The sequence below is a fragment of the Thunnus maccoyii genome, chromosome 20, assembly GCF_910596095.1.
Source record: "Thunnus maccoyii chromosome 20, fThuMac1.1, whole genome shotgun sequence".
In the NCBI taxonomy this organism is placed as follows: domain Eukaryota; kingdom Metazoa; phylum Chordata; class Actinopteri; order Scombriformes; family Scombridae; genus Thunnus; species Thunnus maccoyii.
Window position 1 is genome coordinate 19028335 of NC_056552.1, and position 23735 is coordinate 19052069.

General features: G+C 40.6%; 3 protein-coding genes across 4 annotated transcripts; 1 reads left to right on the forward strand and 2 right to left on the reverse strand.

Moving 5' to 3' along the window:
- Positions 1-415: 415 nt before the first annotated feature.
- Positions 416-11852, reverse strand: tom1l2 (target of myb1 like 2 membrane trafficking protein). Of its 2 annotated transcripts, XM_042397589.1 has the most exons (15): positions 11751-11852; positions 11271-11355; positions 10452-10530; positions 9943-10092; positions 8650-8784; positions 8368-8514; positions 6956-7072; positions 6653-6786; positions 6426-6477; positions 4337-4502; positions 4028-4154; positions 3863-3938; positions 2907-2966; positions 1669-1705; positions 416-1319 (listed from the first exon to the last, which is right to left on the reverse strand). In XM_042397589.1, the coding sequence occupies exons 1-15, from the start codon at positions 11800-11802 to the stop codon at positions 1171-1173; spliced, it is 1566 nt and encodes a 521-aa protein (XP_042253523.1). In that variant the 5' UTR covers positions 11803-11852; the 3' UTR covers positions 416-1170. The 2 variants fall into 2 exon arrangements, with proteins under 2 accessions (XP_042253523.1, XP_042253524.1); XM_042397590.1 differs by lacking the exon at positions 2907-2966.
- Positions 11853-12077: 225 nt separating this feature from the next.
- atpaf2 (ATP synthase mitochondrial F1 complex assembly factor 2) lies at positions 12078-16435 on the reverse strand. Its single transcript, XM_042397944.1, has 8 exons — positions 16071-16435; positions 15924-15968; positions 15514-15662; positions 14748-14845; positions 14229-14309; positions 13985-14097; positions 13600-13715; positions 12078-13028 (listed from the first exon to the last, which is right to left on the reverse strand). The coding sequence occupies exons 1-8, from the start codon at positions 16177-16179 to the stop codon at positions 12891-12893; spliced, it is 849 nt and encodes a 282-aa protein (XP_042253878.1). The 5' UTR covers positions 16180-16435; the 3' UTR covers positions 12078-12890.
- A 180-nt stretch (positions 16436-16615) lies between these two features.
- Positions 16616-23631, forward strand: LOC121887263 (glucose-induced degradation protein 4 homolog). Its single transcript, XM_042397946.1, has 6 exons — positions 16616-17022; positions 17409-17468; positions 18590-18697; positions 18802-18903; positions 19002-19132; positions 22080-23631. Exons 1-6 carry the CDS (start codon positions 16831-16833, stop codon positions 22141-22143), a joined length of 657 nt encoding a protein of 218 aa, XP_042253880.1. The 5' UTR covers positions 16616-16830; the 3' UTR covers positions 22144-23631.
- The last annotated feature ends 104 nt before the right edge of the window (positions 23632-23735 follow it).

A 23735-nucleotide genomic window follows, 5' to 3' on the forward strand; every position in this document is an offset into this window, starting at 1 on the left:
GATCACACAAACGAGAATAATTAGACGGTATAGTTCAGCAGATGGAATTAAGACAGACTACAGCAGCTTTAGGCGAATAAAATCTCATCAAAATAATCTCAAGGAATTCATTGTGACCGACTTATCATCAAACAACTGCAGCTGAGTGTGTGAGAGAGAAATCTACAGCGTGAGAGTGCAGATTTAGTGTAAGGTTATTAGTGTGTGCAAGTATGCCAATCGTAAAAGCTAAATTCCCTTCTTCTTCTTCTTCTTCTTCTTCTTCTTGTGTAAATGATCAGATGCATACTATTCCCTTTTCATGTGAATAAGCAGCCCGCAGTGAGGTACATCCCTATTGTCAAAGCAGCTGGGAACATGAGCCCGTTCCAAAAACCCTTTTCCAAAAAAAAAAAAAAAAAAAAAAAAATCTACATGAAATCAACATCTCTTTCATACATACGTAGCTTAAATATACACACAGCTTGACATTTGTCATTTACAGATTTACAATTCAACTTAGACTGACTTGCAAAGGGAACGATACAAAACACCAAAACAAATATCCTTGTAACTCAGTCAGCCTGTAGGTTAGCAATTCTGCAATAGCAACCATAATGTGTCAGTTAGGGCTTCTTTAATAGTAAAAACTTAAATAATCAAGGTTGGTAGTGTTAATGCATGCTTTGAGGGCTTGGATTAGAAATGTATATCCTACTTCTGACAAGGCCAGAGGGGGGGGGGGCGCCTCTTTTATAAAACTCTACATCGTATTATTAGGATTTAGCTGCAACATGAAGCTCTGCAGTCCACGGACAGGCTGAGGGAGATTTCTTCACACATAAAGAAGAGGGAACAAGCAGGCAGCCTCATTGTCTCTGACACTGGTCATCGTGTGTGGGGAGATCCGTCGTCCGGTGGCGTATCAAAATAGACCATTTGTCGGGTTTTCCCTTTTGTTTAGCGAGAAGTTAACGGAAAACATGAATGATTCCCTTTTTTTGTTGTTGTTTTTTTTTTTACAAAGGACAGCATGTACAAATCTCTGTAGTGTAACTGAATAGTGTTGTGATGGAGCGGCGATCAGAGCGGAGGTGGATGTGTTTTAAGTGTCATGTCAGTCTGTCCTCGGGTGATGCTGTTCGGTTGGTCGGGTCTTCGGCTGGGGATTGGAGGTCAGAGGTGAAAGGTCTACATGGCGAACAAAGCGTCCTCCGGCCTGTCTGGCTTCTTGCGGTCTGGGGTTCCCTGCGCCGCACCTGGATCGCCACTAGGGGGTGACGGTAGGCTGGGGACCATCTCTGCAGCTTTGGCTCTCTCCTCGAGGAACTTGTCGAACTCTGCGAGAATTGGATGAGATGAGAAAACAAAAAAGGGGGAAGGGGATGTGAATTTGAGAGGACAGGTGGTAAAAATGTAGCAAGAAATTGACTTAAGGAAAAAAAGGATGGAATTAAGGTACACTGTGGAATTCTCTTGTAAACAAACAAAAGTAATGTTTACATCCAGTGTTACTCATCAAAACACACTGAGGAACAATCAGGAATGCATTTCCTCCCTCATAAAACATTTGCAAAGCTGATTTTTATTATTTTAAAAGACACAAACAAACCCCACTTGGGTAAACACACCGCTCTATAGCGCTACTAGTGGCCAAAAACTCCACAGGGTACCTTTAAGTCATCTTACCTTCACTTGTCACACCTTCCTCGCCTTCATCTCCTTTCTGTTGAAGAAGAGAGACAAAAGTTCACATCTGGGAGTCGACTCTGCGAAATGTAACACACTGCAAACCACCCCAACCAAGTTAAATTCTTCTAATTCCTGTGCAAACCACCAACAGCAGCACTCTGTACTCACCGGTCAGGTTTTATTATATAACAAGAAGCCACTCGCCTGTCAATACCGTGCAGTTAATAATACACCCATGAATCCACCAGGTATTTCCCAATCAAAACAGATGCATATCACCACTCAATAATCCAACACAGTCTCACACATATTTGTGTAAAATGAGCATGAACTGTTGTAATGCTTTATAATACATGTTGTATACAAAATAAAGATACATTTTGACTTTAGGGTACTGGATACTACGTTAAAGGGGACATGACATCTTTTTTGTGATATTCTGTCATGTATATACTGTTATAATGTCAGATGACTGTGTTAAACACGATAAAAGTTCTAAAACTTGAGGTGAACATACATAAAAATGCTCCCTTAAAGTAATAGTTACTAAGGTTGTTCTACGGTATGTTCGTGTTGTCCACTCACATATTTCAAATCAGATTTTGGCTTGAACATGTACAGACGTATTTGAGAAGTTTACACTTTGAGTAAACAATGAGAAAAAGATGGGGGCCTTAAAGGGACAGGAGCTAAAACGGCCTGTTTCAGACAGCTGCTGAACTGAGGGGCTGCATAAAGGCCAGTATAAGATAAATAAGAAGTTTTTAAACAGTAATTCATGCAAGATATTCCAGTATATAAACACAGACCTGGAAAAATATGCAAGATATGTCCCCTTTAAAAGTGAATTTAGCTAAAACTAGAAGAGTCTCTTGTTTGCCAGATACAGTCATGTCCACTCTGATGTTTCAGTACCAGAGTATAAGCTGATTATGGACAATTAATACTGTGTCTATATTCCAAACACATATCCGCATTCAAAACCTCACGCTCATTTTCACAAAATGTCGTCATAATATGTCAGTTTGTCCCCACAGCACACCGTTAGTAACTTCAAATTAAACTAGGATAATAAGATGTGATTGATCAAAGAGTGAAGAAACATAATGTGAGAGAAAAATGTTACTTTCTGATTTCAAAAACCATTTTAATACGAGATAAGGGATAAAACAGAGTGAAAAGGAAAGGAGAAAGGGGAGAACTTCAGGCAGAAATAAAAATCATGATGGGCTCACCACATCAGTACACAGCCACTCCTCTATGTCATCCATGACAGAGGACTGGCCTCCGACACCCTAGGGGGCAAGCCAGCAGCAAAGCCACAACAGAAAAAAAAAAAACCCAGCCCCAAACACAACAGAAAATATGACTTAAATGAACTTCTTCGCTGTTAACTCAAATGCAAGTTAAGAATTCAAATAAATAACTGAAATAAGAAGGTGAATCAATGTGTTGGAACGGTGTGGCACATCATGCATACAGATGACGGAGACGAGAACCCGCAGTCACACAAAAACACATTTAGCGCATAACGCCGTGCTGATGGGAATGCTGCGTGATGCCGGTGAAGGTTAGCGAGCATCGTGTCTGACGGCGAAAGCAGGAAATTGCTTCATGGACAGTGACTAAAAGCAGGGTTAAGCTTCGTTAATTGGAGAAGAACTAAAACCGAAAACAATCCTCAACAAATAATTAGATAATGTCTGACAGGAACAGTCGCACAGCCCGCTGACTGCAAGCATGTTGGGGGTGGAGTTTTCACAATTGTTAAGCGGATGGAAAACAAAGCTTGCTAGCGTTCATTTCTCTACCTGCGTGACAGTTCACTACAACTGACAGAACAAAATCTATGCCAGTCTTGTTAGTGATGCATGAACAAAAGCCAATAATGGTTAAGCAACTAAAAAAAAAAAAAAAACATCAAACAAAAGCAATAACTGTGCTGGAAATGTAGCCTGCAGGTTCAATTTTAAGCAAAAATAGCCCAATTTTCAACTGGTTTTCTCTAAGATTAGTAGCATCCAGCAGCACAAGTCAAAGCATGTGAGTAAATGTCTGCTTCATGGTACAGCCTGCTGCACAGCACACATACACACACACACACTCCAAATGTTCTCTAAGTGGTTATGAAAACACAGACTCAACATTAAAGCCCACACTGGACATAAAAGCCTGTGTCGCCCAGACTTACCACTCCTGCAGTTGGCTGTAAGACATCCAGAGTGGGAGGAAGGCTACCGGCGGCATGACTGTCCTCTGCTGTAGTGCTGAGACAGGATGGTAAAAAATGAGATGTTAGAATACCGCTGAAAACAAAGATGGTTTTGTTTTTCCTTCAGGTCTTATGCGTCCTTACGTCTTCTGTGGTTCAGGCAGAGCTCCGGTCCTGGTTTGGGCGAACACATCGAAGTCATCCTGCGCAGGTGGAGGCTTACAGCTGGACAGAGAGCTCAAGGTACTGCTGACGCTGTCTGCACCCATGTCTGGAGGAAATAAAAATACACTTGAAGTTGCAATGCTGATGGACATTTCATAATCCTATACAGACTTTGCAATTGTGAGGAGAATAATACAGTTCTCTGTAGTCAGTTACAACATGTAATCCCAGAAGAAGAACGCCATTTTTGTGAACACTTGGCTAATATCTGAAGTAGGAGATGCATACCAAGTCCGGCCAGACGGGAGGCCAAGGTGGCCGGAGAGGAGGGCCTCCCTGTGGGGGCTGTGATGTGGTGCAAGCTGGTTGGAGCTGCGTTCTGCATGTTGCTGACCACCGCAGGGGAGCCCGGGCCGAGGTCTATGAGGTTGTCCTCTGTGGCCTCACTCAGGACCTGGTGGAGAAGGAGTGATGAGACACGACTATAGCTCTGCTGTCATGTGGGAGCTAACAGAGGGTTATAGGGTTTGTGGCTCATGAGCAGCAAAGCTAATCCTTTTGCAGGGATGGCTAAGGAGAGGCAGGGTTATACAATATATTTCCTTGAATGTATTTAAAAAAAAATACAAAATAACAAAAAAAAAAACAAGACAAAATGTGTGGTTTAAATTAAAAAAAAAAAAAATAAAGGCATGTGGTAAGAGTGAGAAACTTGTTGGTTAGCTTCAGGAGAGCATGAAAATGTCTGTGATTGTGGATAGAAGGAAATAATGCAACTTTTTGAAAAACTGTTTCTTAAGGGGGTCCAAAGGTTCTACATTAGAGACGTATTTAAGTTTGAAAGGTATTCACTTTTAGAGGAAATGGAGACATTTCTTGGTAGTGTTGTCAGTTACCACAGATGATGGTTGATGGCTATTCATACAGATATAAAAACTCCCCTTAAGAAGGTAGAAATACAGCAGGGAAGGAGGAGGGAAGATTGAATCTTTTGGCTCTGGAGGAGTTGCTCCATCGAGATTATTTTGCAAATCCCAAACCTCTGACTGTTTGAGATGATGCAAACACAACATGACTGTGATTGTGGGGACACATTCACTTTTAGTGCCATCCTAAACTTCTATCACTGTCATTCTACCTCCAGATTCATCGTGTCATTGGCTGTTTGGGGGGCTGCATAGTCAAAACATGCCATATGGGGTGAAAGATACCGGAGGAGCCACAGCCCATATTATTTAGCCATGTTTCAACAGTCGCTGTGGGGTCAAAATACATCACTGGGTGATACTGGTCATTTACGGAGGCTGATAATATTTTCATACTTGCCTGTCTCAGCTAGCCACAGAAACAGAAAAGAACAGAAAGGAAGAGACAGTGAATACCATTAACATGCCTGTGCAGGGACTCAGTGTAATGGCATGGTAACTATGGGAGATATACTGTGCTCAATTAATATGAAAGCCAACAAAGATGTAAAAATGTTCAAACAGATTCATGCTTTTCATCATTTTTCGGGTATATTTGAGAAAATGTGAATACATGTTATACATAATTAATTAGTGGGAAGAACAAGAAACAGAAAAAAGAAACTAAAACTTACTTTCAATCTATATTTGGATATTTTTAGCTCTTTTTTGTTGACAGATCAATTTGAATCATCGCAAGGTAGGGTTGGATTTCACTATCTCTTCAATAAAGAATGACAAACGGAAACCAATCAGAAAACAGTGAGGGGACATCTGTTAGATGATCTGTTAGTCAAAGTGGGATTATAGTAGTTAAATATGTACTGCAAAGACTATGATGTGAAAGCTAGGCTTCCAGCAATGCTGTCAGGTCCCCTTTTGGAGCAGACTGCTTGGCCTGCTCCAAAGCTGTGATTGTATTTCATTCTGGCATACACAACATAAGTCCATCTATGAATACAATCAGCTCAATTCCAGTACTGGACAGTTCCCCCTACTGGACAGGACTTCAATGCAACAGGCCTGCTCTGATTGTGTTGTAGAAGGACAAAATCATGTCACCAAATAAATAATATTTGCTTTGTATTTTATGATGTCTTTGTTGGATTTCCATTTAATTTAGCATGAAAATCAGGTAAATCGCTGATATATCAAATAACAGATAACAGCTCTTAAAAGACATTGTAAAGCCTGACTAGTAATGTAACATGCAAGTCCACACTACTGACACTGAAAGGGACAGACGTAAAAGAATGAGTAAATATGAGGAGAAAATAAACATCATGCTGTGGGAAGGTGTGACAGCAGCACTGAAGACGTAGCTCAGAATATTCAGACAGGTAATCCAGGGATTTTAAGTGTGATGTAAACATTGGGTTTTTCACCACCTGAGGTACTAACTGCTGACTCACCCCATTGTTGACACTCTGAGCCGAAGACCTTCCAGACCTAAACCTCTCGTACCTGAGGCAAAGAGAGGACCACACGATAGAACAAAAACTCTTTAGTTTATCTAACCAAATCTGTGCAAACATGCCACGATGTCTGGGTAAAGAAGAGTTTGAATGTGTGTATATTTTTTCCCCCCCCTAAAGATGAGTTTGCTCCTGGATGTGTATGTTTATTTGTGTGTTTTGACCTTTCGTAGCGTAAGAAAATGTTATTGAGGTCGTCGTTGACATGCAGCAGCTCCTCAGTCACCGCCTCGTTGGAGACGCAGGAGATGAGCTCAACTATCCTCTGCTGCATGGCTCTGCAAGTCCTGTTCAGCTCCTAACACACACACACACACACACACACACACACACACACACACACACACACACACACACACACACAGACATGTACACACAGTTCATACAAACATGTATACATAGTGCTCTGAGGTTACTTTAGTCTCTCACACACACACACACAGACTCAAACAAGAGCGGTTCCTTGCCTGTAGTAGCTCGTAGTCTGAAGCGTCCTCCTGTCCTGGGACCATCTCAGTCAACATCTCTGACATCACCTTAGTGTTTCCACGCACAATGTCCAACTCACTGCGCAGCCGGCAAATCTGGACAACAGGGTGATTAATCGACAGTTAGTCTATTATAAGGGCAGCTGGTGTAGAAAATAATCTAATTTGCAGCTGACAGTTTCTGCTCAGGACAGAGATTCACAACCAGGGATTATTGCATTTGCAAGCAGGTACATGGAAACCTCAACTAACTGACTCAACTGAACCTTACCACTGTCTGATTAAGACTCATATAATATTTGTAGTGAAGACTTTGAAGTAATTTAATAAAAATGTATTAAGTGTATTCTTTGGCAAAATGGAAGTTGTCACTATATTGACATGTATGATTCCAGTGAGTAATTTCCATGTAGTCTTCACTTAGAGACTGTGAAACTTTGTCATAATTAGCATATAAATTCTTAAGTTATGGCCAAAAATGTATTTTGTGAGGTCACAGTGACCTTGACCTTTGACCACCAAATTCTAATCAGTTCATTTTTGAATAAGAGCGGACGTTTGTGCCAGATGTAATGAAATTCCCTCCAGGCGTTCCTGAGATACCGCATTCACGAGAATGGGACGGACGTGAGGTCAGAGTGACCTTGACCTTTAATCTAATCAGTTCATCTTTGAGTCCAAGACAACATTTTTCCCAAATTTCAAGAAATTCCCTCAAGATGTTCCTGAGATATTGCGCTCACGAGAATGGGACAGACGGACGGACAACATGAAAACTGCCTCCAGCCGCAGCTGTTGCCGGTGCAGAGGCAGTAGTGGATGAATCATTGAAATAGTTAGCTAAAGGTAATTGATAAACACTTGAAATAGTTATCTAAAAGTAATGAATAAACTGTTAAAGTAGTTTTCTAAAAGTAATGGATAAATAATTGAAATGTCCAGGTTCTGCCACTCCAAATGGCAGCAGTACAAATACAAACTTGACCAAAGCAACCTAAAGACTTACAATTCAATTGTATGAAAAATATTGTATCGATAACCACTTTATATAATAATAGTGTTTTGATAACATCCAGTTTATAATCCCTTTACATGAACGTATCTGGAACATGATATGTTGTGTCCATGAAGGGGTACTTGAGTTAAACTGATGCGGTACATTAGACAAAAAAGGTTGGGAACTGGTTTAGGACATCTTTGCACTATGCATATGTGCAGCAGTATATTCAAACTCTAAAGTGTTTAATCATGTGCAGGTACATAAAACACCAGTTTGACTTTATGGCACCAGAAAATGTTGAAGTCTGTCGTTTTCTTAAGGAACTGCACGTTGCATGTATATTTTAATCCAGCTGCTCAGTTTTAGTATCTTAATAGGAGTAACATCGTACCTGTTCAGGTGTAGGATTGATGGATCCAGAGGCATGAATGTTGGGGACCTGAGGAGTGGTGTAGGCTGGCAGGACAGCCTGTGGTGTGGGCTGGGAGGTGGTGGTGTATTTATGTAGGGTGGAGTCTCCCTCTGGAACAGATGCCGACTAGAAGCAGCAAAGACAGTGACATTATACAGACCAGAAAATGACAAATTACCCCACAAGGTAGTCAGGTAGGTGTTTGGTCTTTACACAGAAACTTCTGTACACAATGCAGCTGCTTAGTGTGATGCCTCCTACCCGCTGAGGTGTGTGTATAGGCGACAGGGTCTCCAGTTCTGACATGGGGAACTCGATGCCTTTCCTCTTTAGCTCCTCATAGGTTTGGACCACACCTGTGAGGTCCGGACTGCTCCTGAATGCATCAGCCCATGCCTGGAGAAGGCAGAGCAAGAAAAGGGTTAAGAGAAAAGAGAGAGAGAGATTGAAAAAAACAAACAAACAATGGGGAGGGCTGACACAGCAAACAAAGCAAAGGATGTAAGGAAAGTAAAAGAGTGCTGTTCTTTGATCATTTCTGTTTGTCTGCCTTGAATACATTTCATCAGGAAACCACAAAGCTCTTGGCTTGTCTCTCTCAGCAGTGGGAAGGCTGAAGCTAGACTGAGCCATTACAGCAACTCAAACACATGACACACTTTTGAAAAACAAGTGCACAGGGACTTTGAGGTTAACTTGCGCTCTTGATCCAAAAGTGTTCTCCTCAGCCAAAACAACTGCATTATTTTGACTGCAGTGTGCCTGAAAACATCAAGGCGATGCTTGAGCCGAGGCTGGTAAGAGTTTGGTTAGAATCCGTATGTATATCTAGGACCACACATTACTTCATCAGCTGAATAAGATCTTGGGTCAACATTACAAATGTGAAGAGGTTTTAAGTTTTATTCAGAAAAACCTGATTCATGAGACTGGTGGTTAGGAAGCTGCACAACACAACCGCAGTCTGTTGCCCAACTGGGTATTAAGCATCCTACTCAGACTGTTGTGTGAAGGGAGTGTTGCTCGATATATTTTCCCCCACACATATTTCCCAGCTGACCTCACTGTCACAAACTTGTTTGTCCTATGACTAGACAAACAAGAAACTATTAGATCCTCCCTTCTCCCTCACAGCTATGCCCCTCTCCTGGATCCATGCTATAGCTGTGGTCACATGGTTTCCCTGGTGGAAATAAGAGCAGCCCACATGAGCCTTGCAGGGTTATCTGAGCTGCGGCAGGTAACGAGAGCTGCTCCTGGCTGAAGCCCTGGAGACACTGTACTTTACCTGAGGCTCCGCCTGGGGATGATGGGTGACCTCCTGGACTGCTGCACAGCCGCAAATGCTGTAATAAACACCTACGCTGCAAACCTCACTTCACCTCTCACTAACTGACTCAATCAAAAACACCACAGGGGCAAAAGCATTGTTGTATAGCATACTGAAAGAATATCTATAGACTCAGTAACGTTCATGGGAATAAGCTTGCAAGATTTATAACACGCACTGACTGCTCTAACAAGATACTTTAGGTGCATGCAGTTGTATCTTACCTGAATCAGGGCGAGTACTTTATCTTGAACGATGGTAGGCGGGTTGTTTTTAGGGGAGATAATTTTAACAAGTACGCCATCTACAAAGTCCCTGCTGGTGACCAGAGCATGAAACCGATGACCACAGTTCTTCACACAAGTCTCCAGGACCTGATAGATGCAAAGAGGAAATTAATGTCAGGTTATGCAAATGCATGGAAAAAACCCTGAAATCCTGGTACAGACATGTTATTAAGACTTCTGCAACTGAGCCATGGAATTTGAATTGCAAATTTTCCATAAAGGCACGCAAACAAATTATGTGATAGGATCAGAATCAGTTGTCTGTGAGCAATTCACTCTACATGCGGTAATGCTGCATAACATGAGAGGAAAAAAAACATAGTATTTTAGGACAAATGTGAGTCACTCCTCTGATTGTGAAATTAGGGAGAACTAGGCTACATGAACCACATTTCCATGACAGTAACAGGTAAATATGTTTGCCCTCCTTGCCCACTTTAACTCACCGTTAAAGCCAGCATCACTTCCCTATAGTTCCTGTTGCCATTCAGCCTCTTCTTGACAGCTCTAATGGCATCCTTTGGCCTGCACACACACACACACACACAAGTAAAGGAACATATTACATGAAAAGCACAGCATGCCTACAGCTTTTAAATGGACTGATAAGACCTTCCAAGCAGAACAAACACAATTACCAGGAACTTAATGACTGAGGGCTTTAAGGAGCATTTTAGTTGGCATAGACAGGATGTTGGGCATGAAGCTGAATACCAAATGCAGCCATTTGTCAATGATTCTCTGACTTTTCACAATGTCTGCACTGACACAGTTCTCCTGTAAGGTGGTAATAATTAACGTTTGAATTCTTTGACTACTTCTGACAGATCAAGTCAGCCTCACAGTATGGGTGTATGACACCTTACATCCCCCTGACACAAAAAAAGTAAAAAGGAAAAAGAGTGGAGTCTTTTTATAGACAGCTTTTAGACAGACAGTACAGACAGCAAGACTTGACCCACCTACACCAGTTTACAACCCACTAATCAAACAAGACCTGGACTTCACACACCAGCTTAAACATTCAGTACAAGGTTACTGGAGCAGTGAGATAAGCAAGGAGGCCTTGCATAAATCCACCTCACACAGCCAGAGCTAGGCTTCTTCTCTCAGTATGACACAGATAAAGAAGGAAGAGGGAAATGAATGACTATCAGTATATCATGCAGCAGCAATGCTTTATGTAAACAGCACAGGAGCAAGGAAGGCAGAATTGAATCAATGCAATTGAGAGAGTTAATCAATAAAATTATATGGATATTCACCCATCCTCTGTTTCATTGATGATGTCACATATTTCCATGTTGAGGGTCCAGTCTTCGCTTTGCAGGGAGCCATCAGTGGCTCTCTCTGAAAGACACACATGTAAGATAGCTAAGAAAATATATAAAATGAAGACGCCTTAGTAAAACACAACCGACTGGAGTTAACAAGAGGACGATGACTGGTGGCTAGCTAACTTAGCTAACGCCATTCATCCTTTAAGCTATACGTAAATGTATTCGTTAATATTTTTTTTTCGTTGAACCGACTATGAAAATGACAGAAAACTACCCTTTTGGTTTGTTAACGGTAACGCCAGCACAATGACAGCAGATGTTACCGTAACTCCTGCTTAGCTAGGCGGCTAACAGTTCAGTGACGTTAGCCTGTAAATGACTTACCGCACGGATTAGATACATTTTCAGTACACATATACACATTATCTGCGCGCAGTGTCGTTTCTGAAATGTCCAGTTACGTACCAATGCAATGCCCCACTGGGGTACTGTAAGGATTTCCCAAAAGGAACTCCATCTTGCTCGACAACAAACAAGTCAGTCCATGGAATTGGGATGATGATGATACATGAGGAAACGTCTAGCAAGTCCCGCCCATAGAACAATGTGATTGGCCAAGGAATCCTGACCTTTAGCGTGATTGGACAGCTACAACACACTTCATGGGAGTTGGGCGATTGTAAATAAAAGGCTCCAAAGGTTGCATCAATAAAACTCAAATAAATATTTTATGACAGTGTCACTGACTACAATATATCCATACAGTAATAAATAATAACAAGACACCTGTAAGATGTTTTAAATGTTTGTGTTTTAATTCTCAATAAACTTTGCTGAAATATTTTACTTTCAACTTCTGGAAAGGAAACAAACAGGAGTCAGATACTGCAATTCTGTACATTTCTTTGATCCATTTCAACTGTAAAAAGAAACCAAATTAAAATGAGCACTGGGAGGGTACTGATGAATAGGCTTTCTCTGTACAGCATTTAATCAATCACCTCATTACCATACAAAAATGCTAAAATACACAGACCATGAATGATGACAATCTTAATTACAGAATGCAGTATGTAATACAGTATATTGTTCCACCTAATGCAAGTAATTTGTTTTTCATATGCAGTGTACCTTTTCCAAACACCACACATACAGCACAATTGGTATGGACAGTATGCTGTTAAGATTGCATATCCACTTTGCAATATTCAAATGTCGCAGACAGAGAAAGCAGGCATGGCATTAAAATTCCACCACCAAACAGAAAACAACATTAGTCACCATTCTCTTGAAACCATGCACAGTGTCCAAAATGTCACGGATGACTGAGAACCGACTGGAAACTCAGTGAGGGGTGTCGAACTTGGCAGCTGCCACATATAAACACTGCAAAAAAGACAGCCAATGTGTTTTACGGGAGTGAGATGACTCTATAACAGATCACAGACAGAGCAGCTGTCATTGCTAAATAGAACTAACAGGATGTGTTGTGTTTGTCTGCATGGATGTAGAAGCATGTTGAAACTGAGGTGCTTGGGGTGTTCTCAGTTTGGCGGCAGATTCGTTGTGTGCCTTCTAAGAGTTTTATGTTTGAGCTTATCCTTCTCAGTCCTGCATGAGTTTGCGTTTGACAGTTGAACTCTCAGATGAGAGTTGTATAAAAAGAGCCCCAGCAGCAGTTCGTGCCCTCAGCTCATACATGTCGTAGTCATGAGCCCACTCCACGTTTCCCCAGCGCTGAATCTGTGAAGGAGAAAAAGAAAACATATTAGAGGAATAAACAGAGAATACCATAACTATCCACAGAAAGAGCAGCAGATCTAACATGTTGTTCATAAGTGAGGGCACTACATGCAGCAGTAAAGGAATACATTACACACATTTTACTTATGTCATTACTGATGATAAAAAAGCAAGGTCAGGGCTCAGAAGAGCAGTCAGCCTCCACACTGCATTGTACATTGTGTGCTGCCAGGTTAGATTTCATGGGAAATACTATGAGAACAGAAGAGGGTGCTGTTCCTCCAGAGCGAATAAAGCAAACTTTTTTGAGTGTCTGGCAAATACAGATGGGGGACAGAGTAACAGTAAAAACACTTCCAATATGTTTTTTTTTCTGCTCTTCATTAAAACTATTAAAACACTGACTGAAAGAATCCTTTTGCACGAGACGTACTGGGATTTATGGGAAATGTTGTTAAAAAAAAAAAAAAAACACAAGCAGTAACAACAACAGTGTCACAGTCACCAAGGTCTCAAAAATTGGACAATTATACAAAAAGTTGATGGCAAAACCATTCTGCCACTCTCCTACCTGGTATTCCTCCTCCAGTCTGGAGAGCAGCACAGCCTGCTCCACACTCAGATGTCTGTCAATCATCCCAAACGACAGCACAACAGACTTGAGCTGGGTGATCACATACTCCAGCCCTGCACAGGAGAAAGCATGTTACAGCATATCTACTATTACAGCCAATTACAATACTATTTACGCAAGTTATAAGATTGAACATCACTGCTATTACTCTTACTACTCTCCTGTCTGTTTCCTTACCACACAACCTAAACAAAAACTCTTCTATGCATATAATCCTGTCATCAATATTTTGCCAAATTGATACATGTATACCATATCTAAAAATATGGCCTATTTTAATTGTTAAAAGTGCTCATTTGGGATAAGTTTACAAATGTTTTACCTGTCATGGACCAGAAGTTGTATGACTTCAGGTGTTGCCGGAACGTGTCTTTGGTTGCCTCTGGGATCTCAGGACCCAAAATACTGGACGAGGAGCCAATAGTAACATTATATCTGCAATTAAGTTGTGAGAAATAAAGAGAATTAGGAAAGAGCTTAGTACAGAAACGTGATTTACAAGTGCTGCATCACCATTTGGGGGGGCTTTAATGTCAGCCTATGACAACAACTAATGCAGCTGTTACCTGTTTTCAATCCAGCGCAGCACAGGGTCCCACTCATTCTTCTGTAGCTCAACCAAACCATAGGGCTCATCTACCCTGTAACTGCACCAAACATCAACACCATTAACATTTCTAGCAACAACTGCAAGTATGACTATATAACTAACAACATGTGAAAAACATGTGAAGTCATCATGTTTGTTCCAAGGTAGAAACCTGTTTTTTCGTGCAATAATAAAGTCAAGGAAAAAATTATGACCCATGTAATGAGTCCATTTCATCCTTTTGTGTTGGATATTGTGTTAATCTGAGTCTTTGGCTGTCATTAAGGGCAATTATGTGTTAACAATGGTTATATTCACTTTTAATCCCTATTACAGGTGTTTTGTTGGAAATTAGCTCTAGCTATACAGGCATGTACAGAATATTCAATATATTATTGTTGTATAGCAGCAATAAAGCCCCGTTTTCAAAAGGATTGATATGGATTAAGGTCATTAATATAAAAAAATATTGAATAAAGATCAATAAGTAACATACCAGACAGTGTCAGTCTCCAGGAACTTCAGAGCAGCATTGATCATTTGGTCCTTGTCACGCTGAGTGGGGTTGTCCAGAGCTGTGTTGCACAGGGTGGTCTGCAGGAAGAGTGTACCAACATTACTCAAATCCTTCACTATTAGCATGAAGATAGAGGAAATTGTGACCAGAGCCTCAAGACAGAAGTTACTTAGCACAACAAATATTTCTTTTTATCTCAAACACATACAATAAATCAGAGTTTCATATCCTTCTTGGACCCCTAGCCCAGTTTTTAGGTCCTACAATCCTCACAAGTCACAAGGCATACTATTATACATCTGTGAATATAAATATTTCATATACATATTAATATATTTTAAACATTACTCATGTAATATAAAACACATTGTACTGTTTCAGAAATCTCTCAGGACCTCATCTACATATCAAGAGACCCCAATTAAGGTCTGACTGCAAGGTGACAGTGTTTCCCCAGAAAATTTGTTAACATACTGTGGTAAGATCGTGACATCCTCTTGTTATCAGTGTAGTTACTCAATGACTGTTTAAAGAATCACCTGTCATTAAATACAAGGCATTTACTATGTGTGGAGCACCACTGCTTGTTCTCCCTGAAGCTTAATAAGTCTAATATTAAATTTCATAATAATGCAATGATTTCTTCTAACATTAGTGGAGACTATCTTTATTTCAGGCGAGGCAGGCATCTCAACTATAAAACTTTGAGGTAAACCTTAAAAGAGAAACTCCACTCAAACCGTACCAGGTGCATAGTGTAAAACTTGAGTGTGTCTCTTTGAGCATCCCACTCGGTTGCCACAGCGATGGCCAGGGCTTCATTTGGCACTGTGAAGAGCTTCCCTCCAGGAGTTTTCAGTTTCCTTCGGTCTAGGTTTATCTCATATAAACCACCTATATAAAAACATTTAAAAATGGAAAAAATATTAGGTGGAAGAATAACACAAGTATGGAGAAGGAACGACCGATTAATCCATGATTGCTACATCAGAAACATCAAATGTGGTTTTATTACCAAGACAGATCACTAGTTACATTGTGAGGAGCACTTTTATCCTTTGTCATGACTACGGAAATACATCTGACACCACAAATTAACCCAGTATTCTCAATCACAGAACTGCTTTCAATCGACCTATTACTAGTGATACCTACCTTCACCTTGGGATATACTGACATCTTGATAAAATTTCTTTCTTTCTGGAAACAGCAGAAAACATCACATCAGTCAACACTTGGCACAGTTGGTCATACAAAATACTGCTGCAGAAGAAATGCTCAAACACAGGGGAGTTATCTTACCTGCTGTTGCTGTGGAGTATTTCAAAGAAAACTGACTTCTTGGGCACACTTTGCAGAGTGAAAGGGCATTTCCAAACCGACTCTGAAGTCTAACAAGGTTCCTAAACATAGCGGCAGTGATGGAAAGGTGATGTTTTGAAGAAAAGCTAGCTGAGAGGAGTCGGCAGGCTAGGCTATATGTTTCTGACTGTATTTCCTTAGTTAATTAGATGCAGCATTTTCATACGAGTGGGTACTTTTCATATTAGCATCAACTTTCTTGTACTGCACTGGTTAAAGTCGCTATATTTCTACTTACTGCCGCACATTTCCTCCTCAGCTTTCATACAACAGCTCTTACGTTTAAAAGCACGCGTGTGACCTTCTTTGCTTGACAGGTAGCGTCGTAAGTACTTAAATGTTGGGAATTGTAGTTTTATTAGTGCTTCCACACACCCTTACACAACAGGGAAAAAAACTACACCCAAAAATCCCATAAACCCTTCCGCCAATCGAACCAATGAGCGTTGAAGATCGTAGCCAGGTGAACTCGGCTGGCCAATGAGAGGGGAGGATGCTGCTGCCTGCAGCGCCGCGTCGAAGTCCACTCTACTTTTCTGGGAGCTCGGCGCCTGGTAAACTAAACTGTAGAGGAATCAGGAGGGATTTGGATGTAGGAGGACCGCTTTAGTTCTCCTCCGCCTCTTCGTAGACGCCGACAGAGTCCATCGCTCAGACGGCCATTGACCGCGGTCGGTGCCCAGCCAGCGAAGCGGGAGCCATGCCTGTCCCCGCTGGATACCTCAGCGACTCCCGCGGCGCGGCCTTCGCATCCTCGGCCTCGCTTATCCCGCCGCCGCCGATAAACACACAGCAGCCCGGTGTTGTCACGTCGCTGCTGTACAGCGGGTCCAAGTTCAGGGGCCACCAGAAGAGCAAAGGGAACTCTTATGACGTGGAGGTTGTTTTGCAGGTGGGGCTTTGAAACGGATATCTCACTGTCAGGGGCATTTGGTGATCTGTCAAACGGGCGTTGTGATGATTGACAGCTGCAAAATCAATGAGTCCTGGCCTTTCGTTGAGTAACTAGCTTGGCTAGCTGTTGATGTAGCAGAGGCTGGGACTGTAACGTTACACTAGCAACCTCTGTAAACTACAAGCATACGTTTTTATTGAGTGTTATTATCAAAATGAGCTCTTTTGACTTCTGTATTTGTATTTTACAAAGCTGCATGTTTATGGCTGTTTTGTTTGAGAGGATATTGGAAATTGATATTTTCCATCATAAAATCATATGACACAATGAAACTGCCAATACAGAACTTAATGTCAACCTTCTCTGTTGTTTTTCTTTTTAAGCATGTGACCATGGAAGATTCCTACTTGTGTGGCTACCTGAAAATAAAAGGACTGACAGAGGTGAGAAGAGCAATCCCCTGTATTAAAACACAAACATAAATGATGTAAGCTCTGTGTCTGGCCACTGCACATTGTATTTGTGTCCTGTTAGTCTTGTGCAGTCTAGCTTCAGCCTTTCCATTTCTGTTTAACTGTTAGTATTGTAGTGTATGCCATGGTTAACTCTACTTAACCTACCACACACACCAACATGCAACACAAAGCTCACAGAACATGGCAGAAAACCTTTTCTAAATCACATGCACTGGTATATTTAGCATGCATTTGACTGTGTGCCTCAATAACATGTCAACTTTTAAATGTGTGTCAGTAAGACTTTATTTCCACACTGCCTAGAATGACCACAATATGGTATGGAGAGTCACATGCCACTGTCTAGATAAAATCCATCACATGGTACTACGGGGCAGATGTTAAACTGTAATTCAATTGGAATTCTCAAGTGAGGCCGAATCGATTAGTCGATGGAGAGAAAATGAATTGGCAACTGTCATGTTTACCAAATAATTGTTTTAGTCATTCTTTTTAAAAAAATGAAAGAAAATGTAACAAAAATGTGCTGCTTCCATCTTCTCAAGTGTGAGTTTTGGACTGTTGGTTGGATGAAACAAGACATTTGAAGATGTCACGTTGGGCTGTGGGAAATTATAACAGGCAATTTTCACCACTGTCTGACACTTAAAGACAAAACAAAACAATTGGCACATTAATCTATAATGGAAATAATCTTTAGATGCAGCCCTGCTCTCCTTGACATCAGTAATTCTGTGAGAAATACTGTGTTATTTACATGTATTCTTATAGCAAAATAAAAGGGTAAATCCTAATTTACATTGTACTAATGCCACAATATGATCAGTGATGGACAAAAAAAAGCAAGGATCTGTACTAGTGTATTACCCTACTTTCAGAACTTCAAAAGTCCCTTTCTACCATGTGCTGTTGTTTTACAGTGCAAACAGTCCACCTGTTCTGTACACACTGAACATTGAACTGACCGTCTTACCACCGGGGTGTGACATTCAAAGAGAGGACCAGACAAAACGGCGTGTATCATGTTTGCCGCACCAGGGCAAACAAAACCTCACCTCACTGTTTCTTTGTTGCGATTGCTCTCATAGGAATACCCAACTCTAACCACATTCTTCGCTGGAGAGATCATCAGCAGAAAGCGGCCATTTCTCACCCGGAAATGGGATGCAGACGAGGATGTGGATCGTAAACACTGGGTAAGGCGAACACTTGTTGCTTCAACCTGCACAAGTGCACCTGCACAGGCTCTACAGGTGACTGCTTTACTGTGAAATGATCCTCTTTTTCTTTTTGTGTCAAGGGAAAGTTCCAGGCCTTCTACCAGTATGCAAAGACATTCAACTCGGATGATTTTGACTATGAGGATCTGAAGAACTCTGACTATATTTTCATGAGGTGGAAGGTAATGTGCTACCCAATTGCTTGAAATATTGGATGTATGTTATACTGTAGTTAGACCTGTCATCTCTGAACTGCAGCACATCCCGTCTGTCCCCTCAGGAGCAGTTCCTGGTTCCTGATCACACAATCAAAGACATCAGCGGAGCTTCCTTTGCTGGATTCTACTACATCTGCTTCCAGAAATCCACAGCAACAATCGAGGGCTACTACTACCACAGGAGCTCTGAATGGTAACGCACTGCAACACAAGTTAACGAGAGTGTGATTTTATTTTGTTTGTTTGTTTGCATGCTGAGATGTGGCTGGATTAAATCCCAAACTAACTGGGAAAAAGTCTAGGTGGGCAATTAACAGACACGATTTCCAGCTTTCCGCAGCTTCTGTCAAGGTGCCTGTAATTTGGAATATGCTCCTATGAAGCTAAAACTCAGATGATACAAAGATGAATGTGACTTTTCTGAAAAGCTTCAGGTTAGACTGGGTGTGACGTTTTATTTTATGTGGTTATACTGCCTGATTATTAGTAAACCACTTCCTGCTGTAGTGTATTCATTTTTATTTGACATTCTTTGGCATTTCTTTCAATCAGTTTTATTTCCCTCTCCGACCACAGTATACTTTTACTTTATGCCATTTTTCAAAATGTGGAAAATGATTAACAGCCAGCAAACTCTTATGCCATACGTTGGCAGCATCTGTGCTTAAGTTCAAGACATTCAACATTTTGAAAACTTAAAATTAGGTGCGGAGACGTGAGCAGCTTATTGATCTTTGCTGCCATTTAGCATCTCTTCTGTGAACCTTGCAAACAACACAGGAAGACATAACTGAATATGAGCATCAGTCCAGGCTGTGGTTTGTTCCTCACACATAATTAACTGTTGCCTTTTTAGATGTCAACATCCATCTTTTTGTGCTTGTAAATCCTTTCATTTTGGGGTTGTTTTTAAAGATCCCCTCCCAGACATGTTTTAAGACATTTAAAAACACTCTGAATAATAATTAATGTTTTCTCCAATTAGGCTACCTCATTAAAAACACATTTACTCCTCTGCCATTTAAAAATACAGATTCTATGAATATGAAAATACTTTTTATTTCAAAAGTTTAAGTGCTGGACACGAGATCTCCTACCTGTCAAAATTCTTTAAAAGTACATTCTCAGTGTTTATACACTGGAGGCTTAAAGTTTCCGCATAACGTGTGTAAGTTGCACACTGGACCGCAATTGGCTTCCAAAGCACCTGTGATATCACAAATCACACTCGTATTGTAGATACATGTTTTAAACTCAGATTTAAGCTGAGCACAGAGAAATTTTCCCCCTTTAGCAGATTAATGTGAAAACAGCCTTCTAGACATCATATTTTAAAACTACAAATGAGTGCCTGGTAGGGCTGTGCGATATGACCAAAATCTCATATCCTGATAACGATACATACTCGGATATGGCACATTTTCTGTAAATTCAGTGAATAAATAGTTTCCATCCTTTGCGCTGATTAAATTACCCTTATTGGCTTTTTACTTGGCTTTTATTGCACTTACAGTAACGTAACAAGTGTAGTTGTCTTCAACTCGAGTACCTCACCTTGTTCACTATCGCTCCTCTGCTCCGCTGTGTGCAGCACACACACAGAGGGATCAGCCCCAACCGCTACGAAACACAGAGAACAGAGGAGAGTAGCAACCAGAAATGACAGCAGTAGAGACTCTCACACTGAGATGAAATGAAATGAAATGAGTGCACATAAATTAGGTAAATAACATAAATAAACATAGTCTCTGCTGTGTTTTGCTGTCATTTATGCTCTGATCTTTCTCAGTGTGGGCAGGGCTGAGAAATCTTCAACTAATCGATTAGTTGCGGGGGAAGAAGAAATAAAAATGTTTGGATGTTACGGGACAGAATGAACTCAGCCACTACACATTTCTCTGATCTCTATTTCTCTGTTTTTGTTAGGCTAACCGATTGTTGCTAACTTTGCAGTTAACCCCCTTTACTTTTGCAGCACTTGGGGAAATAACAGACATGACTTTTCTTGGTCTTGAGGAGCTGCAGCATTTATTAACTAACACAATGTGGTCTGTACTGTACATTTATTGCCAGACTGACAAATCACTGCTAACCTTTTTCTCTGTTCCGCTTGCATTCACTATCACTTTTCTGCGGCTCGCTCTTTCCAACTCACTAACGTTACACACACATATTACGCACTGCCCTATTCCTTAACGGAGCTATGTTACCAGGAGTTTCCAAGGCAACGACACAGGTTGACTCACGTTTCGGAACAATGCTGCACAGTGGCTCCCAAATGCTATGGATTTTTGAATGAATGGATATTTGGCTTTATTTTTGGCATTAAAAGAATAATTTAAATTTAATTTAAAAAAAAATGTTTTTGGCCTGGTGGGGGTTCTTGTTGTTATAATTATAGGAGAAACACTGATTCAGTAAAAGTTCAGTGTGTTCAATAAACACTCAGTAAATATTGAGTACAGTTAGACCCAGCAGTCTCCATTAGGTTAGGCGAGTTCAAAGTTGTGAAAACAACGGTGGTGTTTTGAATACACCCCCGTTTTCACAGGTAATTTGTTAGTCTGTAGAAGAAATAACGGATTAATCCTGGAAGGCTACTGATGTAGCACTTTTCTCCTTATGAAAGTAACACAGCAATTATTCGACCGATGGGAATTTGGTCAGAAGAGAGAGAGCATATCCACCAACTAGTCGACCAGGAGACTACAGCCTTAAACAAAAGAGCATAATATGAAACAATCAACGTTTTTTCTATTGTCACATGATATATATTGTCATATCGCACAGCCCTGGTGCCTTGGATTGTTCTCACCTGCTCGAGTGAACCAATGAAAAAGTAAATGCATCAGATTTTTAATAAACTCCAAACATGCTTGATGGGAACATTGCCAATTTTTTTTTTTTTTTTTTCTGGAAAAATAAATGGGAAATGGTGTTCATGAAACCAGCGTGCTGCTGTAGTAAAGGTGCATCTGCTGCTTATAAGCCTTGAGGAATAAGCAAACATGCCTCTACATCATGTACATGCTTGTATTGAGTTTATGGCAGGGTTGCCTTGTTCATCCTTCTTTTTTTTTTAATTCTAACATAATCAGTGTACTTCTAACACATACTTGTCCCATGTTGTTGCACCACAGGTACCAGTCTCTAAACCTCACCCACGTTCCTGAGCACAGCGCAGCCATCTATGAGTTCCGGTGACCCCGGCCGGCATTGTGGATGTTATTATTTGAGATGGACAAAGACTTGGGGCAAAGCAAAGGACTGCAGATGCTACTGAGGTGGAAAAGGAGAACGACTTAGGAATGAGAATTTGAGCTTTGGAGAAGAGCAAACTCTTACATGTTCTCAATATGTGGACGGACAGCTGATTGATGAGTGAACAGGACGGGACAAATGAATGTATGTACGGATGAGGGGAAAGAAAGTGCAGTTCTGCTCCCTGGCTGGAGCTTGTAAAGTTAGAACCAGGAGCAGAGAGACTGGGTGTGGTTCCTATAGTGTACCCCTTTCTTCATTTGTTTTAATGTCTGGTTTAAAAAAAACAAACAACAAAAAAAAAAAAAACGCTTGGCACAGTATCTCGAGACACTTTATAAGCTAAGTTGGGAATTCCCCTTCTTGTTTTGCAACCAGAAACGTTTCCAGCTTTCATCCAGCCAATGCGGAATGAGCAGCATTTGACTACCGTTGGACAAGGATTCCTGTGAGGAGTCTGCTCCTGTAAACACTATCTCTAAAGATAACCAAGTCTTTGTGGATTAAAAGCAAGAGAGAAGCTTGGGTTCATGATTAGGGCTCTTCAGGTTTTAGGATTGGAGCTTTAATCAGCCCATAAGCTAGAAAGACAGTATTTTTTTAAAGCTAAGCTGGTTCCTTGTTTGCCTGCCAAGAGGATATTTTGTTATTTCACTCTAAACGATGGACAGAGTGGCACTTTTTAAGGCTGCAATGTGAGTGACACACAAAACAAGCTTTTCCTCCGTGTTCATAGAACTGCTTGGGAGATTATTATCACATGTGATTGCTGTGGATCTTGTTCTATTAAGTTACATTTGCACAAAGAAGGACTATATTACTAATGCTTGCAGTCAGGATTTTACACTCACATGCCCCCAGAACACGAGCTTCAAGGTGGCAGGTCAAGCTGTATCTTTAAAAAAAAAAAAAAAGAAAAAAAAAGCTTTTTAACTAGTTTGAAGGGGTTTGACTGTGTGGCGGGTTTAGAGCCAAAACAATCACTTAAAAAGTATTCAAAAAGAGAGAAAGTATTTTTTACCCAGATCTGCACTCTGAAATAAACAAAGAGCTTTTTACTCCTTATGTGTCATTTTAAATTAAGACCCCCTACATCTATGTCTCCTCGACTATGCAACACTTTCAACATAGCACTCTCCAAACATAAACCTTCAGTTTTCAGAGACAAAATTTTATTCTATCCTTATAGTATATGAAAAAAAGAGTCTATCTTCATTAAAGGAAATATTTTTGTTAAATTGCCTATGAAAAAACACTCTCCTCCCTAATCATGTTCCCCTTCCCATGTGATGGTGCCATCTTTTTAAATCTTATCAGAGTTGTATTATAACAGATCAGAAGTGTGTTTGAGAATAAGCCTGGATTTGATTGATGGTGTGACTGTAAAGAATGGAAAATGGATTTGAAAAAAAAAATCATATCAAAACATCATTTGCAGAGTCTTGCTTGTCTGATTAATAATGTTTTCACATGTTTATATCACACATTACATTAATTATTACATAATCTGCTCATTTTAACACTGAAACAAATTC

Bases quoted from the DNA above. Each gene is read 5' to 3' on its own strand.
- tom1l2 (XM_042397589.1), bottom strand. From the start codon at position 11,802: ATGGAGTTCCTTTTGGGAAATCCTTACAGTACCCCAGTGGGGCATTGC. The intron at 8,515-8,649 runs GTAGGAGGCATC...TGCTGCTTCTAG, and splicing joins CTATACACACACCTCAGCGG to TCGGCATCTGTTCCAGAGGG. The intron at 1,706-2,906 runs GTGAGCCCATCA...CTTCTTCAACAG, and splicing joins AGTGGCTGTGTACTGATGTG to AAAGGAGATGAAGGCGAGGA.
- atpaf2 (XM_042397944.1), bottom strand. From the start codon at position 16,179: ATGTTTAGGAACCTTGTTAGACTTCAGAGTCGGTTTGGAAATGCCCTT. The intron at 15,663-15,923 runs GTAGGTATCACT...GTTTTTATATAG, and splicing joins CAGTATATCCCAAGGTGAAG to GTGGTTTATATGAGATAAAC. The intron at 14,310-14,747 runs GTATGTTACTTA...TGTTTGGTGCAG, and splicing joins CTGGAGACTGACACTGTCTG to TTACAGGGTAGATGAGCCCT.
- LOC121887263 (XM_042397946.1), top strand. From the start codon at position 16,831: ATGCCTGTCCCCGCTGGATACCTCAGCGACTCCCGCGGCGCGGCCTTC. The intron at 18,904-19,001 runs GTAATGTGCTAC...CTGTCCCCTCAG, and splicing joins ATATTTTCATGAGGTGGAAG to GAGCAGTTCCTGGTTCCTGA. The intron at 19,133-22,079 runs GTAACGCACTGC...GTTGCACCACAG, and splicing joins TACCACAGGAGCTCTGAATG to GTACCAGTCTCTAAACCTCA.